Genomic DNA, 18,658 nt, shown 5'->3' with positions numbered 1-18,658 from the left:
GTAGTTACATAGAGCTAGGTTCGGGCTGCTTCTCAGAACCCCCATGAGCCACTGGTCCAGGGGTAGGTATCTTGAACATTGGATCATGCAATTGGACAGTTCTCTTGATATTGCGGTTGGGATTGGTTTTTGTGCTTGTAGACACAGCAAAACGTGCTCTAATGTTTCCGTGTCCCCTCAGAAGGCGCAGCTAGGGTTAGCATAGTCTTCCTGGGTACTTTTGCCTACATAGCTCTCCAAGTTGTTCCTGATCCCAAATCCTCCTCAACGAGGTCCCGTCTCCGACTTCCTCGAATGCCCCGGTCCTCATTTTTCCAAGTTTCGAAGGATACCTGTTGAGTACCCCCCTTACCTCTTCCCTCAGTGCTTTCCTGGGCCACCTGTAGGCTCTCATTCGTCTCTTAATCTCAATGCTGCTTTGTCTTATTAATATATTCAATTACTAATTTATTCATTGCATTTAAAGACCTTGAAATAACATTTTGTTGGCTTCATTTGTGACGACCTTCTAATTTCATATGAAGATTAAAAGAAAGGATTTCTCGCATCTGTGATATTTCATGACTTAATATTCACAATTGCTTGATATCATACGAATCACAATAATCCGAGATTTTCCATCCACAAGTGCGAAGATTTATTGATTCAATCCAACCATTGAATATTTATGAATGTTAATTTATTCATTGGAAGAAAAAACATTTTCTAATTTATTACATGAATAATACAATTCGTACGTATAGATTGTGAATCAGAATCCAATAGTGTGAATGAACGGCAAGTCCACAATTGTGATAATAATGAACTTTACTGAAGATTGTATATTAATAGCAGAGGCACTGAGAGCAGTATTTATTGTGAAAATAATACCAGTTGTCGCTTACTTATAGATTGAATAATTGATTGAATATTTGTATTGATGATGATGAAAGATTCGATGTCGACAGCTGTTATATTCAAATGAAAAAAAATTTTATCTTCGATATTTTGTCAACAAAGCAAACGTTCTGTTTTTATTTGTCCTTAGACCTATACATCCTTTTTACTTATTCAAATGGAGAAGTGGGATACGCTGCCATCTGTCAGTGGACACAATGAGCAACAACCCTCAGTGTTTTAGTCAGCCTATAAGTGGGGATGAACGAATTTTGGTCCATCAATGCCACAAAAACATTGAAGATCACCCGATCTCTATAGTGTAAATATAACAGTAAATATTGATGAGATCAATATCGTCAGTTTAGTTCATATTTAGTGTCTGTGTATTCAGAGTTTTCATGTTCAAAATGTCCCTGGATCAAACTGTCTGTGAAGGTAAGTGTCACATAACCAAAAATTTTGTTGTATTTTATCGGAAAAAAAACTTTAAACAGTTGTAATTTTTCGGAAAATGCCATTAATCAAACATTTGCGATCAACAATTGCAGATCTCAAAGCGTTTGAAAGAAGACTTACAGAAGTGATAGCTAGTTTACAACCATCAACACTCAGATGGAGAAGTGAGTGACGTTGAATTTTTCCAATTACACTTTTGGAAAATTTTATAAATTGTGAGTATTTTTCCAGTTCTACTTGGCTTCATCTCGGTGTGCACAGCAGTAGGAGCTTGGCACTGGCTCACAGATCCAAATACTTCAGCTGTCTCCTTCACACAGAGTCTTTATAATCATCCTATCTTTGCGTTAGCTAGTATTTTATTAGGTAAGGTACACTTTCTATATTTTGGAAATTTTCATTGCAGTATTGCAACCTGCCCAGAACTTTGGGGGAGGAATTTTGATATTCTAAAGTTATCAATCCTGATGAATAGTAGCTGATAAATAATCTTTCATATCATTTCCAGTTGTATTGTTCCTACTGGGGGTGCACAGAAGAGTAATAGCCCCCAGTATTATAACCCAGCGAGCGAGAAGTGTCCTAGGTGATTTCAATATGAGTTGCGATGACACAGGGAAGCTAATCCTTAAGCCAACACGACCACCCCACCCACACGAGACCTGAGATTACCCCTAATATAGATATATTATTTTTCCACTGCAATTAGCCTGCCATTCAACACTGGTAGGTTCAATTATCCCCCAACAAAAACAAATAAAACGCCATTTTTTCATGACACATGAGACCAAAGTTATTGAATTTGTGGGGTAAGTTCAGAAAATCAATTGAATTACCAACTGAGGCGTCTTCCTCAAAATCCAGCAGAAAAATTGATTCAAAAAAGAAGTGTTAGAGATGAAAAATCCTATGATGTTCATTTCAACAAGGACAAGTTACCAAATTGTTCATCTGGATTGAGAGAATCCTCTTATGACGAAGAATTAAATCTAGTGACGATGTATTTATTAGGAATAAAGGAATTCGGATGAATAACACAAGAAATTTGTCAGTTGAAAACGTTTATTTTTTTTTTATGCACAAATGATGCTATAAAGCAAAATTTACCAATGATTTCTCCTCACACGATTCGCGAATCATCTAATTAAATAATTCTAGGAGAGTCATGGAGAATAATAAAGTTGCGTCGAAACAAATAATGACATCTTTTTAATTACAATTTAATTGAAATAAATTTCTTCATATTACTCGTGAAGATCTAAGTTAGTGGAACAAGTGAAGGACGAAATTACAATGCGATTATTTACAAAGGGTGAGGCGATTATTAAATTATACCACTAATCTGATAACTGTGGTGGAATTAAGAGATAAACCTGAAGAGGAATTGACTGTTGCATGTTGTGTATGAAAATAGAATGATTGCGCATGAAAATTGCATTAGAATGGAAAATACGTAGTGTTTGTCGATATTTCGTGCAATTTTCATATGTAACAGTACAAGAATTCATGCCAAATTCCGCTTATTAGGCAATAATTTTCAATTATATAAAAACGACAAAATTTTTGCCGAAATAATTATTGCGATGAAACGGGTGCTATGATGCCCCAATCCGTGAAAAATTCATAATTCTTCGGTTGTGAATATAAACTGGCAATGTATTTATAGGAATAAAAAAATACTCCTAAGCAACATAAGGAATTTGTCAGATGGAACCATTTATTAATAATTTTTAATGCACAAATAATGCTATAAAGCAAAATTGATCTATGCTTTTTCTCTACTCAAAAATTCGAATCACCTAATTGAACAGTTATAGAAAAACTATTAATGATAATAATATCGGGCCCAACAAAACAAATAGTTTTTTCGCCTGCAATTTATGATTTAATTCACATTAATTTTATCATAGAGCTGGTGAAGTAATGATTTAATCCAAAAAATCAAGAAGCAAATCAAGATGGAATTATTTACAGAGGGAGAGGGGATTACTCAAATAAATGACTAATCTGCTAATTCTGGGGGATTGTAGGGGATAAACTTGAAGAGAAATTGAATGTTGCATATTTTCCGTTTTTATTGAATAGAGTAATTATCAAAATTGCATTATAATTGTAGCTACGTATCCTGTCCTTAATTCTTTTGCAATTTTCATATGCAAGAGTAGACTAACCCATGCAAAAATCCACTTTTTAGGCAATAATTTTCAGTTACATAAACACAATAAAATTTGTGTCACTATAATTGTTCAGTTTAAACGGGTGCTATAATTTATCAACCGGTCAATAATTCATAATTCACCGGTTATAAAAATAAATTGTTTCCATTGAGGCATGGACTGGCCCATTTGCAGATAACATATGTTCGTATTTTGACAGTAACTTCTCTGTCTGCTGATAATTAATAACTAATTTGAAAATAGAAAGGTTCATTCGTGTTTCACATAGTTAAAACACATACCCGATTGTTTTACCATTAAAACATCACAGCGTTCTGAGGAAGTTTTTATGGATTTATAAATGATTCAGGAAATCGAGGATTCGGTGACTCTCGGTGAAGCACTGGAGGTAGATAATGCCATGCAAAATCCGTAGAATTTTTTCATATTTAACAATTACTCTCGTTCCTTCGTGGTGAATCAATCAATCATTCTCAGGGTTTGGTCTTCCTGATGAGTCAAATCAGAAACTAGTGCAGTGAGAAGAGATCACCAGCTGATGGTAGAGGTGCCAGACCACCTGTTACATCTGGCAGTTGTGTTAAATCTGGTAGATTCGAGATGTGAGACTTGACTTCTGCTCTGACTGTACAAACTTTCTTCAATTTTTCTTTGTAATCCTGGAAAAAGGGAACGTGGAATTATTTTCTGGGCATTTGATGACGTCGAGTATCCAAGTTATTCTTCAACTGTAATTGAGTATATGAAAATGGCTAATTTGGGAAGAAATATTATCAAATGAAACTATTTGTGTTGGTAATAAGGATATGCAAAGGACATAAAAGAAAAGTTCTGGGCCACTTGCCTCTAAAGTAGTTTGTGCCTGCTGGAGCAATTGTTTCTGTGCCAAGGTATAATCCCTCAGCATAGTTAATAATCTCCGTCTGTCCTCCATTTCGGCCTGCAGTCTTCCATTGTAATCAGCAAGCAACGCTGCAGCCTCATTAACAGCGATACTTAGTTGATCAGCAGCGGCTCGATCAGCCAAATTGGCCAATAACGATACCTCCGACACCTCTGGAGGTAGTGAAGCAATTCTCTCTCTTACAGCAGCGTCCGATGACGCTGTATTCTCTAGATCCTGGAACGACAATCAAAGTTTCACTCACTCATTCGTCAATTACCAGTCTCTGAATGAAACTGGAAGGGGAACTCAAACGAATGTGATTTTAAAATCTGTATAGAGACATAGGTATGTCAAGAATGACTGAATGAGATTGCCACGTAATTGTAAAGAAATATTGCAACATTCGGTGATAATGTCCAGTAAAATTTGCCTTATGATTTCGATTAATGGATTCAAAATTATCATTGTTCATAAATTCTAGGTATTTTATTACAGCTGATACATAATCCGCGTCATAAATGTTTCTACAAACGGTAATAACCATTAGGGCTTTGATAAGCTCCTCCGTTTCCGGTGGATCGCCAGCTGGTGTTCTTGGGCTCAGTGTTACATGCAGTTCTTTGGTACCATCAACTTCAATTTCGGTTTCCGATTTTTTTCTCTCCTTTCTGTCTAATTTTTTGTCCAATTTTTTTTCAATTTTTTTGTCCGATTTCTTGGGGGCCTCCTGAAAAATGAAGATTGGTTAAAAGAATTCCAAATGTTTGAACTAGTTGTATTATAGTCAGCGGTATTACTTTGTTAGCATCTTTTAAGATTGAAATTTCCAATGGAAGCTTTAAGGTTAACTACTCCGGGATCATGAGGAGTTATTCTGAATACATTATGTTGTCAATGATTGTACTATCTAAGCTTTACAGATCTGAATTGAAAACTCTATACTAAACTGTTACAAAATATTTATGAGTCGTAAAATTCATCAGAAAGATTGATCCTTCAGTGACTCATACAGCCTTTCATTGGAAAATTCAGTCCTTAATTGTTTTTAATCCTCAATTTCACCTTCTCAATGTCGTTTCTGGGTCTCTTCCTGGGTGGAGTACCAGGTTCTTTAATCGGTTCTGTAGCAGCATCAAAGGCTCCCTTGAAATCAGCAATTTGTGTCTTATCATACACCCCTCTTTCCTCCCAAATGACAAGCAGCCTATTCAGCCTCTCTCGAGTCTTTTCATCGAATGTCTTCATATGTTCAAATGCTTTTGGGAGAACATTACCGAACTCCCTGCCAAACTCCGGTCCCTTCTTTTTGCTGTTCTGTATGACGTCGTTCGCCAAGTACATGAACATCAGCTTGCGAGTGTCCTTTGCTGAAACAATAATATATTCTAGCCTTGGTAACTTATGTAAAGAATCATAGAAGGTGTGAAGCTGAAGCTACTTAAATATTCGCTAATGAATGATTCAATTTCGAGAATTATTACTGGACTGGAGCTGTAATATTCATATCTTTCGATAGTCTCAGCTTTATAAGAATGAGATGGAACAATTTTCAGTGATCGCTGATTTTTCAGGGTTAACATAGAGAGCGCATTTGATCAATGTTCATTATTTTTCGGGGTATAACATAAGGTTTGATTCGTGCAAGTCCTTTGTAATGTGAAGGAGGTTAAGATGAATCTTTTTCACTCTTCAATCGTTCGATACAAGTAAAGTGGAATTATGGAGTTGTGCCGGATGAAATCGAGACAGGAAATGTAAACACTGGAAAGAGGTTAAGTTTTTCGATCAATTTTAGCTACGGCACCGCTAATAATGAAATGAACCTAGCTTTATCATCGATAATTCGAGATTGGCTGAGTGGAATTGGGCCCTTTTAAATTATTTTCAAAGGGTTTTCCCACTGTTTAAAATGACACTTCATTCATCCAAATCGTATCATTAAGGATGGATGCTATTGGCAGTTTTAGAAACATCATTGTCATTGGTCTTGTGTACGATGAGGAAGATAACAAAATTAACTCTTTTAGACCCTGAATGATTTTTCAAAGTTTTGAAGGCATTTTTTAGAGTTCAAGATTATGTGGATTCTCTCCCCTCCCCCATGTGCGTAAATTGAGGCATCTATTATGGTTATTGGGCCCTTATTTTTTAACCTCATAAGATAGTTCAGTAATTATACGATGATATCAACATAAAACTAACCATAAACATAGAAGGACCCTCCAATTTCTATTTCTAAATCAGTTATTAAAAGAAAAATCTCGAACATGTATGAAAATCGTGTGAACAGTTCCCCTAACCTACAAATGCTAAGATGTAACTTCAGAGCTCTCCAGAACATTAAAAAAATGAAAGAAAATCGTAGGGATGGGCTTGACAATGAATAAATACTTTTAATCAACTCGAAAAATTGTTTACCAACTCCCAACATGTAAAAATATCGTAAAAATACCTTTGCACATCTCCCTGAACCAGACCTTGACGATAGTTCCATGATGTTTTCTGTGATGTATTAGCCACAAAGACAGCGTCTGAATACTCTGCTGCGATGGATTAAGATCCATAAGTTTCTTCACAAGCGCGTTCTCCGTAAATCCTGCCATAACTCCAATTACGACCACAATTGACGACTTCGTCACCAAACTATGGACGACAAAACAAATTTACGGAGTAACTGTCCCGGTAGAGGAGAGAAGGCGAGTGCACGTGCACACTCCAAGGTGGTACACACTAATGTCAAGTCCGTCGTGAATGTTCGGCTTGTTATAGTAGTTTATTATGGTTCCCAGATTGCTTGAAAATTGTCATGAGACGTGTAGTGAGTGGAAAAATTGCGCATTGCAGTAGTGAAGTTGTAATTATGTTGACAGATGTCGTTGCCATGACGAATCATCCGGTTGCCGGGAATTTCCCTGATTTCAAATTCTATCCAATCAGCATAAAGGCTGACCTTGCCCTTGGAAATTTTCATTTTTATTTTTTAACAATCATAATTATTTATTGAAAATTAATACTCTTCGTTAGAATTAAATGAGAGGTTGAGTTCATCCCGATATGATAAATCCACTTGACTTAAATTTTTATTAGAGTTATTCAATGAGAAAAGACTTAGCGAAAAAAGGAGGGGGGAATGTCATCCATCTTGAATGGAATTTTCACGCTGGCCATTCACAACTGTTGAATTTTTGGGGATTTCCCCAAGTACAAAATTCAGTTTTTCTTCTCTGAATATATGCTCTATTATAAAGTGAATAAAATAGAACAGAATTGTTGTTTATTTAAATCCCATAATCCAGAACAACAAATAAATAATCCTTTAAATCTAAAGATTGTTTTCTCGGCCCAAATAATTTTTTTATTAGTCAGAAAAAATTATCAAGTAGAAATAATAAATGTCTAATTATCAATTATCAAGTAATTATCAATTTTACAGAATTCAAATATTTTCCCCTTTCTAATAATTGCAATGAATTGATTTATTTTCAATGAAAGTATTGCAGGGGAAATAAATAGAAAAGTTGTGATGAAAGTTTTTATTTGTATGAATACGTCATATCACTGGGATTTTTTTGACAGATGTCGTTGTCATGAAGATTTATTCAGTTCCGGAGGGACAGGCGTGGATTCAAATGTCCGTGAACGACGTGGATTGGGGATTATTTTATTTTTTATATTATATATATTTTTTTCGTTATTCGGAGTGGGATAAGGGGACTACGAATGAGGTGAGAGTGAGAAAGGCGTTGAGATATGATTTCGGGGAGAATTTTTGAGGTATAGAATAACCGGTATTTTTCGACATAAAAAAGCACTCCTGACTGGCTTTTCGACGCACCAGGTCACGGGGATGCTCCGGACATAAATTTTACGACCCCGGCTATGAACTTCATTTCTCCCCCCTCGTGGCTCCAATGATTCTCATCCGGGGAAAGTAGAAGCGAATTTTCTAGTTTTTTAGGAAAGGGAGGTGCGAATGAACTCGGAATTTTGGAGATTTTGAATGTAAATGAGGCGCCTCGTAAAAGGAAGATGTTTTGAAGGTTTTCACGTACGGAACGGTTTTCACTAACGTTATCCAACTTTTTCAATGATTTTCTGTGATAGTTTGTTTTATGGGAAAGTGGGGCAAACAGGAAGGGTAGACAAAAATGAATACATTGTGAAATTCAAATAACATTTATTCACGAAATTTCTGAACAAGAGATCCTGGAACGACGATTTGCGTCTAAATTGCGGTAATTGGATAATTTTTTGTTCGTGAAAAATCCTTCTCTCTCTCATTCCTTTTATTTAAGCCTTCTCTGTCACGAAATTCGTTTTTAAGTCGTCAATTCTCCTGGAAGTGTCGGGAATTTTGAATCAACGGAGGGCTGTACTCCAGAATACTAGAAAATCCTCGAGGTATTCCTTGAACGCACGTGACATTCCTTGGTAATAAGTTGACTTCTCAAGGACTCTCTAGTCACATTGATGTTCAGATATGCCGGGCGGCATCTGAAGTGGGTCGTTGATCAAAGTAGGAGAGTCTCAAGTGAGATGAGAGTTGAAGGGCGATTCTATCATTTCTCCTGCAATATTTAGAAATATTCAAACACTATTACTAAATATTGACAAAATTCGATAGAATATTCTCGCAACTCCAAAAACTATTACTGACCCCCTGCTAAGAATGTTAAATTGTTGCAGTCGTTTCATAGCTTAGCACCACGAAAATTTTCAGTGCTTCTCCAGTAGGGCGGTTCACAAATTCAAATTATCCGAAAAATCCCTCATAATAATCTACAATTGCTGGTTTAATCCGCACACCAGGCAATTACCACCCGGAATATCAATCAGTGTCAGTAATTGGGGCGCAGGTCTACTACACCTCCCTAAACACTGCAAATGGGCTTCAACTCATTTAAAGGCCGGGTCGTCTCAGAATGATTTCGGTCAGCATCGATTGGCGCCACAGTCCATGCAAGACAGACACAAAGAGGGAATGAGGAATCTTCAGGGAAGTCGGGCATCGATGAATATTTCATTGACACGTCTCGCCCCACAGTCGTCTTTTCCTCTATTTCAAGTATCTCCTCATCGCTCTTTAAAACCACTGAGAAGCCGTCTCCACCCGCTTCGTCCTTTTCAATCTCTCCCGGAATAACAATCAAGAAATAATCTCTGCACTCTGATCGCAGAATAACAAATGATGCAGATCATCTCTCCTAATCTCCCCCTCCCTATCTCTATTTTTTATTTCCCTGGCAACATGTTTTATCTCCGTTTACGGAGGAAAAAATTATTAAAATTTCATAACTTCTGTCGTCAGTGCTTTTTAAAGCCCCAACTCTTTCCCCGTCTCCATTTCGTCTGCGCCATTCACCCTGTAAAAATAAAATCATAAAAAAAAACTCTGGCACTCCGGTTCAATCCAACAATAACTCCCCTTTTATTCCTCATCCTGTTGTCTTTTTCGTTTATCTTCATAAATGCTTGGAATCGGGATTTGCTGGATGAGAGACAGAGAGAGGGAGATGGAAAGAAAGAAAAAATTGATTAAAGCACACTGCTAAATAATTTACCTGATGTTTTCGTACCAAGAGGGTGATTTCAGAAGAAAAAGTAAATGCAATTTCTAAGTGCCACTGAATATTCATTGAGAGAGCCCCTTGAATTAGCAAAGAATTATACCAAAATGGTAGGAATTCCGGGGATTTCAAAAAAAAATTTCTGGTGATTCAGAGGTATCAGGAATTCAATAAGAAGTTTCGCTGAATGTCTCTGATTTTTCTTTAATCCTCTTAAAGTAATTAACCTGACATTAGTAGTTCCCAGGTATTTTTCCAGGAATTTTCATACAAAGGTCACAGATATTTTCGGGAACTGATTATTTAACTTTTACGGTTGTATCACCCAATCGGAGTGATAGATGTCACTAAACATTGGGTTTACTTCACTCTGTGTCCAGTATCACCAATAAAAAAATGATGAAATAAGTCTGGCACTCTGGTTCAATCCAGCAATAACTCCCCTTTTATTCTCCACCCCGTTTTCTTTTTCGTTTATCCTCAAAAATACTTGAGATCGGGATTTGCTGGATAACGGAGACAGAGGGAAAGCGAGTGAGAGAGAGAGAGAGAAATGGGAGGGCGACCCAGAAGGACTCTCTCGCCACGTAAAATTGCTTCACCAATTTTTCCCGCAGAATCCTGTCCAATTTGTTTCGACCCGTACAATTTTCTCTCTGCCCCTTTTCATGTTTTTTTTTTCTGCCTACCGAGCGGGGTACTCTCCTCGGCTGCTCATCCACGTGATCCCCACCAGCCAATTTTGCCAACTGTACGTGAACTGTGCTGGCCTTTTTTTCTGTTTTTATGTGCATTAAAGTTTTAGCTTTTCTCGGATGACTCTATTGTGAAGTCATTTTCTTCGAAGGTGTTCGGTGAAATCTCGGGTTTATCGTGGTGGAGGGGTAAGTGAAAATTTCTGAAGTGAATGGGGGATCCAGTCACTTTTGAGGGAGTTTACAGACGGAGAAGAATAGTTATTGAGATGGGGAGTTCAAATATTCACTGAGAGTTGGTTAAAAAAAATCATTTACTCGCAAGGAAAAGCACTGAGCAGATGTTCTCCAACGTTTTCAAAGTCCAACTAAATAAAAAAAATTTCTTTTCGTCATACAATAGACAGATCGACAATAATGAAAGAAACATGGTGATGTTATGCATTTGCTTAAATTGGAAAAAAACCTAAATTATATTTTTCCACGCTTTTCTTCACCAGCACAATTACCTCTCGAACAAAAAGACACCACCTTTTTGTTTCAAACCGCGTGGATTATTTCACTCTTCAATTTCTTATGGGAAATCCAACTTTAAACTCCCTCCCCCTCCGACTCCCCAACTTTGCAGTTTCTTTTTCCAGCGTTGATAAGCAACGAGCACAAGATTATGAACTAAAACTTTTCAAGAACTTTGAGCTACAGAAGGTGAAACAGGTTGAACCCACGTTGGTAGTTTCCAAGATTTCTAGTGGAAATACTTGTTTGAAGAATGGAAAACGCATTCACGATACATGTCAGATATGGTAATTAATAAGAAACCCTAAAAATTATATAAATGAGCAGTCAGACCGTTCATAAAATGGAATATCAATACTTAGCAAATCGCATGGACAATTCTATGTAATTCCTAGACAACGTCCTCAATTCCAATTTAGCAGTTGGATGAATATAACTTCCATTTGATTCACTTGGATAAATTAATGGGCAATTAATTATAAATCCAGTAAAATTTCCTGGTGAGTGTTGTAACTTTTACAACTGATTCATGCAAAAATACAAACTGAATATCGTCGAATCTTGTCACAACATGGTGCATTGGGACTTTTCCCTTTTTCATTTCAATCATCCCCTTGATTTCGCCTGTTTCTCTCATAAATAACTTCTCCACATACACTTTTTTCAACCCCCGACGAATCCAATCAACAGAACATGCGTGGACAAGCTACACGTGTACGTACCAGTCAGTAAATTCATCCAACATAGCCGGAAGCATTGTCCCCTCCAGCAGTAGATACTGATTGCATTTTGTCGAGGGGCTTTCTACCTCTTTTCTATCCCATTTCTCCCCAGTGATGTTAGCATATAATCTTTTCCAGTAGCAAATAGCGGAGTGAGTAAATTGAATTTTTCTTTTCGACTGAACAACATCGCTCCTCACCCCAGACAACGATAAATTCCAACTGCCTTAAAAAAATTATCAGAATTATCAGAGCTATGAGAAACTGAAGTGGAGAGTCAAACTCCCCATATAATTTACCGGGGTGAAATGAGAGAGTAAAAAAGTCAATCAACATCTCCGATTACAGTGTAGAGCTACTCTGTATAATATTCCTGTTCGTCGAATCAACTGAAACTGGTCGAGTAGTTGTAACATATCCCCGGAAATATAACCCACTGGGCTTCTTGATTAGATACGAACTGCAGTTTCATCCCCATCTCACTCCCACCCCCTTGAACCTTTTCATTATTAATTTCGCTCGTGGCAGTTTCCTTTAATTACGCCCACTGGCATTATGCAAGCTAAAGCCAAAACGACTGGAGTTATTCTCAGTTGCGGACAAGGTCTACACCGAGTTTTCAAGCCCAATACACAATGGCACCTCACACCACTTGCTGGATGATATAATAGAGCACTCGGTGACGAATTCACTTCACTAACTCTACTATTCTGCATGTCTCAGCATTCCGATCTCATTTGGAGTTGGGTCATGTTTTCGTTGTGAGTGGACTTTTGATTATTTTTTATTCCATGCTGCATGGAGAGAAAAGTTCAATAAAAAATACCCAAAAAGTTTGGTCATTCTGGAGCCGAGTGGCATTCAGGCATAATTTACTAAACGAAATTGAACTTTTCCATGATTTTAGGGGAAAATTACGCGAAAGTCATTAAATTGTTACGGAACAGACCATAATTTCTCTCTGAAATTGTGGACAAATTCAATTTAATTTTCATGCAAATCAACAGAAATATTTCAATCGTATAATCTCTGTATCTCCGAGCATAATAAAATGCATTTTATCTTCTATCTAAATTGAGACCTCCCACAGTCTGAAATTGATACTTGAAACTCTCGTCTAAAGACGTTCAGGATTCGACCCGAGACTTTTGAAAATCCCATTTTGAGACCTTTAACATCTTAAAAGAAGGTACTATTTCCTGTGCAGCTACCAGAACTACACAATTACCTAGTTGTCCAACTTGTCGAATGCACGCACGTACACCCAGAAAGGGTATTACCAGAAAACGGGGATTTGTAGGGGAACAAGCATGCGATACAAAAAACAACCGATTTTTCTAAAGCTCGGATTTAAGAAGAGATCCCTGAAAAATATGGATTTTTACGTTTTGTTACTTTTTTTTTCTCTTTTCATCAGCTTTGTCTTTTTTTTCGCAGCGAAAATAGGAGGGAGCGATGTGGGGAGGGGATGGGGGGTGGAACTAGAATGGGTCTGTAGAACGAAGAGCATCCCAAAGTGCAGCTGAATGTGTATCGATGTACCCCAGCGATCGAGCATTCTGTGCGCTTGTCGAGTCTGGAGATTATCGTTGTGCACCCTTTTTCCAGATTATCTGAGGGGGAATATGGTGCAAAAATCAATGGTGAAAATGTGGCACGGTTGAGTGCACACAGCGAGGTATTTTGCTGGAGACGATACTCATATTCTGGTGAACCTTGAGCATATGTCTTCGTCTTGTCATGATACTTCTCATGTAAAATTGACCTTTTCACCCCGAATTCATCCGGGTACATTCCAATGGATACATTTTCTCTGGCCTGCAGCCCGGTGAGCCCCCAAAAATGCTGGGGGGAAAAGGGTGAAAAGAATCTTTAGCCACAGCAGAAAAAAATCCTCATACCCCCGGTGGTCACGTACCTCAATACCACAGGAGTCGAGGTATGCCTTTGCCTTGCTGTTATAATTGAAAATTTTATTTTTTCTCCCCGAGCACACGATGGGCGAACAGTACCAGTCAGTGATATTAGTGATGTTGGGGAGGGACAATGGACGAGAGAGATATGCGAATGGCCTTCATTTTGCCAACTGACGTGAACCACAATTCTCCATATTTTCCATTTCTCGTTTTACCGTGCTGGCATAACGGCTGTTTCTACCATGTCTTTTTCTAATGACGCCGAGAAATGTTGCACTCTCCACGTCGACCAATGGGCATTCATTTTTTTCCATTCTCATTGTTTTCCTTTTCCGGTTTTTTTTCCAAGGGGGAGGAATTTTCCATTCCCCCACCTCCCCCCTTCTTCCTCATATCCGGGGTTTTATGCGTATTTTAGGGAGAAAAAATTGACGAAAAGTTAATGTAAAATGTGGGTAATGGGAGGGAAAAACATTTTTTTATTGCAATATGTTTTTATGGTGCCTTGATACACAGGTCACCAAATTTAAACATTTCTTTTGTTTTAATTTGGAAGAGTTGGAGATTACCTTCTCCCTTTTTGAAAATATCGACGACCTCTTGACTTGCCTGAAATCAATTTTGGAAACAATCTGTCAAAATGGACAATTTCACATTAGAAAAGTCATCGGTTTCTCATTGAGTGGTTTGCAATTTTTATTTCATTATTTACAGCTTCGAGAGATGTACGAAATGGTGGTTGTTAGGACTCCAAAGGACTATGATGATCATTAACAACCCCTTTTGCTTTCGAATGGAAGCCTTGTTGAATGTATCCTTGGGTGAATGATTTTTTTCTTCGGCAATTACAATGATACCATCCGAAAAACGTTTCGCACCCCAAGATTTTCACTGAAATATTCGCCGACACATCAGCACGCACTCATTTCTCCCGAAGAATATTTTCATCTTTTGCTGTCTCATCTCTTTCTCCTTCCGGCTTTCATTTCTTCTCCTCTTTTTCTCCCTCGTCATGCTTTTTTTTTACCCTTCATTTTTTGTCCAACCTCCCGTCTCACCCGTTGTATGATTCTTCTTCATGTTTATTTTTCAGATCTCTGTCATACTCGGTGGAGATTCGTTGTTGTCTCTCGTTTTCTCCTGGCACTGAAAAATTTGTCGCGTGGCGTTTATTGGCGCGAACAAAGAACCGTTCCCTTCTCTACAGACTCGAGTTTTCTCTCTCGACGTTGACTGGGGGTTATATAGAGAAAAAGATAATGGGGATACTGGGGAGTGAGTGCGATTCAACCGGGGTGATAGAGCGTTGAACGATGAGCCACTGGGAATTTTTATGATTTTTTCTCAGTTTTTCTTATTACCACTGTCGTTGAATTTATTATCAACGATTAGGGACAGAGTAGAGGGTTTTTGCGTGGGCCAATATAATCGGCTCTCATTGTCGGTCGTGATTGAAACCTATAGGGTTAATCGCTCGGATGATTGGTATCAATCGATCACACATTTGGTTAGGCAAGAAGAGCAAAGTGGAAAACTGCAAAGTCATTAGCTTTTGATTTTAGCGAGAGGGAAAGCTCCAATAGCTTGCGAATGTGTCCACTAAATAGTGGATTCTTCATTAAGAAATTCCTCGGAATTTCAACGAAACTGTGACGCTAAACATTTTATGGCGTCAACCAGAAATTGACTGTCAATGGATGATTGTTAGCTGGTGAATGTTTGAAAATGAATAAATATCAATATATTTACGAAAAATGACAACCAAATATTCTCACGCCAAAAGTTATCAATCAAACGGGTCATTCCCTTTACTGAATCGCCTCAAACAATTGTTGTGTATTCAAGACCATGTTTCGAATCGCGTGATAGTCCGACTTTTTAGGGTCAATCGACCATAGTTGCTCCACTGATGGACCATAATTGTTATCGTGACAGTGTAATGGTGGACGGCCAGTTTAACGGTGTTTTGAGAGCAATATAATTTTATAGGGCACTGTAACAACATTCACCTGTATTCAATTTGTGAAATGTAATTTATATGAGTGAAAATTGACACACACGTTATTTTTCCCCCATTCCTGGTACAACGGACTGCAGCATTATCGATCATGACACCATGGCATGTACAATCTCGTATGGTATTTTTTTTATTTTTCATCCTTCTTTTTAATTGGATTTTCGGGGTGTATGAAAGCGAGGAGGTAACAAAATTCAGTTATACAGCTTTTGTATCCTTCTGCGGGTGACACCCCCGGTGGATATGAACAAAAAAAACCGAAAAATTCAGACTGTTGCGGGAGAGGGATGAGGAGGTTCTCTCTCCATTTGTGGTACACTGTGGTTTTCGTGGAAAATGTCGGGCTGTCCTGCGGTTATGTCTATAATTCCAAGTTCGGCGCTGGCCTCCATAAATGCGAATGGGGGTTTTGACTTTTATGAACGCAATTTTCGTCGGTGGAAATAGGTTCGAATGGCGCATAAAGATGAAAGTTTAATGTGACAGACTTTCTATCGGTTGAGAATCATTGGGAACGATTGACCGAATTTATTGGGCTTCTTTCATTAATTTTCCCCTATAACATTGAAATTACGATGAAGACAGGATAGAGGGCCTCTTATACCGCGATTCCAATCTGAGAAATGTTATTTGTTATTATTCTCAGGGCCTAGAGTAAATAATGCGTTGAAAGAAATTGAGTGATTAATCACCTTCAGGATTAGTGTTGAAAGAATATTGAAATCGTCGTGGGATTTCCATTGATTAAAATTCGTTTCATTCATTCAATTTCTAATAGATTACAAATTCTAATATTTTTACCTGAATTTTCTGAATTTCTGTAAAAGTCCGTGGAATAATTGAACTGAATATCGCAATGTGGGAGACATTGCTGTAAAGAAAGATAACTTTTCCTTACGTAGATATGTCTTTTATTGCCAAAGGAATCATAAAATATTCTTCACAAACAGGTAATTTTTCACTGAACTATATATCCGTCCACGAGTACCTATGACGCTGTAAAATTCATCTCATTTCCGAGGAAATTTTTATCCAACTTTTCCCTCAGTATAAAAGCATATGACAGTGTATTATAACAATAAATAAATTAATATCGTTCCAATATGAACGGAAACGATATGTGGAATGATCTCAGCGGACGAGAACATATCCTCGTTTCATATCGAAGCTTTCTGGAACAAAGTTCCGTTTCGTTTCCAAAAATTGCTAGAAAAATTCGATTTGCCCTTTCATTTTCATCTGTGCACTGTAACCCGACAGGTGCCAAAGGAGGTATAGGTAATATAGCAGCGAGAAGTGGATGAAAACTGGGGTGAAAAAAACGAGAACGAGTGCAGGATCAGGTCGGCTGGAAGGCTCGAGCTGACCCGGATACGTCTCGCTTTGGGGCACAATCTCTGAACATTTTCTTCCGGTAATGCTTCATGCGAATGCTTTCAGTGCCAAGAGTTTGCTATCCATCGTTCTCTCTGTCTATACGTGCCACTGCTGCATGAGTTTTTCATGAAAATTGGGCGGTTTGCAGCTACAGACGATATTACAGTGGTCTATTCACCGAAATATTCATTCCGCAGGACTTTTATCTCATATTGAGAAGGCCATTCCGAAATTGGTGGACCAAATTCTTGGAAGGGCGAATAGAATTTTTTTTTCAAATTCAGGTCTATTGACTTTCCATATTTCATCATATAAATTGAATTGAATTCTTTAAAATTACTTCCAAGTGGTTTTTTTTCATTTCATTTTCCGTAATAATCCCGCGAATCAATTTAGATAATGAGGATGTAATGATTGTGTTTGTTTAAAAAAGGAACTGCTCCCCTTATCGGAAAAATAGTTTGATTTCTCTCAGATTAATGGTGCGCCTGGCAACGCAAATTTGACGTTCACTAATATTGATAAATAGTATCATTATAAAGTTCTCATGTGTGCCAGGTGATTTTAATATTTTATCATTAAAATCATATTCCATGTCATTTTCCTGACAATCGCCGGGGAAGGATTATCGAAATTTTGCTTTTTATAACGTTAAAATATTTCGATGCAGCGTTAATGTCACGGGTGATAATATAAATTCAACATTTACTGATATTGACGAATATTATCATTACAAAGTTTATGTGCTCACGAGACGCATAAAGTGCGACGTTGGTACAGGAGAGGCCGTGGTATAGTGGGCTCATCGGTGTTGCATTGTTAACGCGATCTTGTTAACTCAGTTTCCTGGCAGTTTGCAACGGTGAACACGCGCGCGCCTTCCACGATTGTCGGAGTCAGCTTTCTCGGTAGGTAAAAGAGGCGAAGATGGTGGTGGGTCACGGGCCCTTATGTACGAGAAACATCGGATCCACACCACTATGTGGCCATACATGCAAAAGTTTCCGGGCCTTTGTCTTGGGATTCTGCTTGCAGCGACAATTTCAGGGAAATTTAACGGTGAATTAGACGCTAATGAAGAATCAATATTTTGGTACGACAATACAAAAATACTGGCTTGTTTAATATTTATATTTAGCGTACAGAAAGCTTTAAACAATTTGATCTGGACCTGAAAGAAAAATTCAGAGTTGCACGATTTTACTTTAGAGTGTCATGAACTCAGTAATGGTCTTGACCTCGATTCAGATCAAGAATAACGTTATGTTTAACTGGAACTAAGTACCTGAATGTTATTTAACGTCCAAATATTCTAGTACAAAAAATTAATCCCTCCACAAATGATAAGCTCGTGCTTTCAACAAGACCAATAAATCTCCCCTAATTCTCCCATTTCGTCAGAACTATCACTTCAGTTTTTATTCGCAAAATAAAAATGTGTTTGATTAAA

General features: G+C 37.7%; 3 protein-coding genes across 5 annotated transcripts in view; 2 read left to right on the top strand and 1 right to left on the bottom strand.

The window, feature by feature from the left end:
- LOC135170672 (dipeptidase 1-like) overlaps window positions 1–18,658 on the top strand; it is a 137,476-nt gene that overhangs the window by 43,279 nt on the left and 75,539 nt on the right. The gene's annotated exons all lie outside the window — the stretch shown is intronic.
- LOC135159838 (nuclear envelope phosphatase-regulatory subunit 1 homolog) lies at window positions 1,124–2,379 on the top strand. Its single transcript, XM_064115925.1, has 4 exons — window positions 1,124–1,314; window positions 1,428–1,499; window positions 1,567–1,701; window positions 1,844–2,379. Exons 1-4 carry the CDS (start codon window positions 1,278–1,280, stop codon window positions 1,999–2,001), a joined length of 402 nt encoding a protein of 133 aa, XP_063971995.1. The 5' UTR covers window positions 1,124–1,277; the 3' UTR covers window positions 2,002–2,379.
- LOC135159836 (regulation of nuclear pre-mRNA domain-containing protein 1B) lies at window positions 1,842–7,185 on the bottom strand. 3 transcript variants are annotated; one of them, XM_064115921.1, is made up of 5 exons: window positions 6,851–7,181; window positions 5,461–5,765; window positions 4,940–5,125; window positions 4,357–4,632; window positions 1,842–4,171 (listed from the first exon to the last, which is right to left on the bottom strand). In XM_064115921.1, exons 1-5 carry the CDS (start codon window positions 6,999–7,001, stop codon window positions 4,022–4,024), a joined length of 1,068 nt encoding a protein of 355 aa, XP_063971991.1. In that variant the 5' UTR covers window positions 7,002–7,181; the 3' UTR covers window positions 1,842–4,021. The 3 variants fall into 3 exon arrangements, with proteins under 3 accessions (XP_063971991.1, XP_063971993.1, XP_063971992.1); XM_064115923.1 differs by having other exon boundaries at window positions 4,114–4,240; window positions 6,851–7,184; XM_064115922.1 differs by having other exon boundaries at window positions 4,134–4,264; window positions 6,851–7,185.

Source organism: Diachasmimorpha longicaudata, chromosome 2 (assembly GCF_034640455.1).
Source record: "Diachasmimorpha longicaudata isolate KC_UGA_2023 chromosome 2, iyDiaLong2, whole genome shotgun sequence".
NCBI classification, from domain to species: Eukaryota; Metazoa; Arthropoda; class Insecta; order Hymenoptera; family Braconidae; genus Diachasmimorpha; species Diachasmimorpha longicaudata.
The sequence above is the reverse complement of the archived record's forward strand: the minus strand, read 5'-3'. Positions and strand labels throughout refer to the sequence as shown.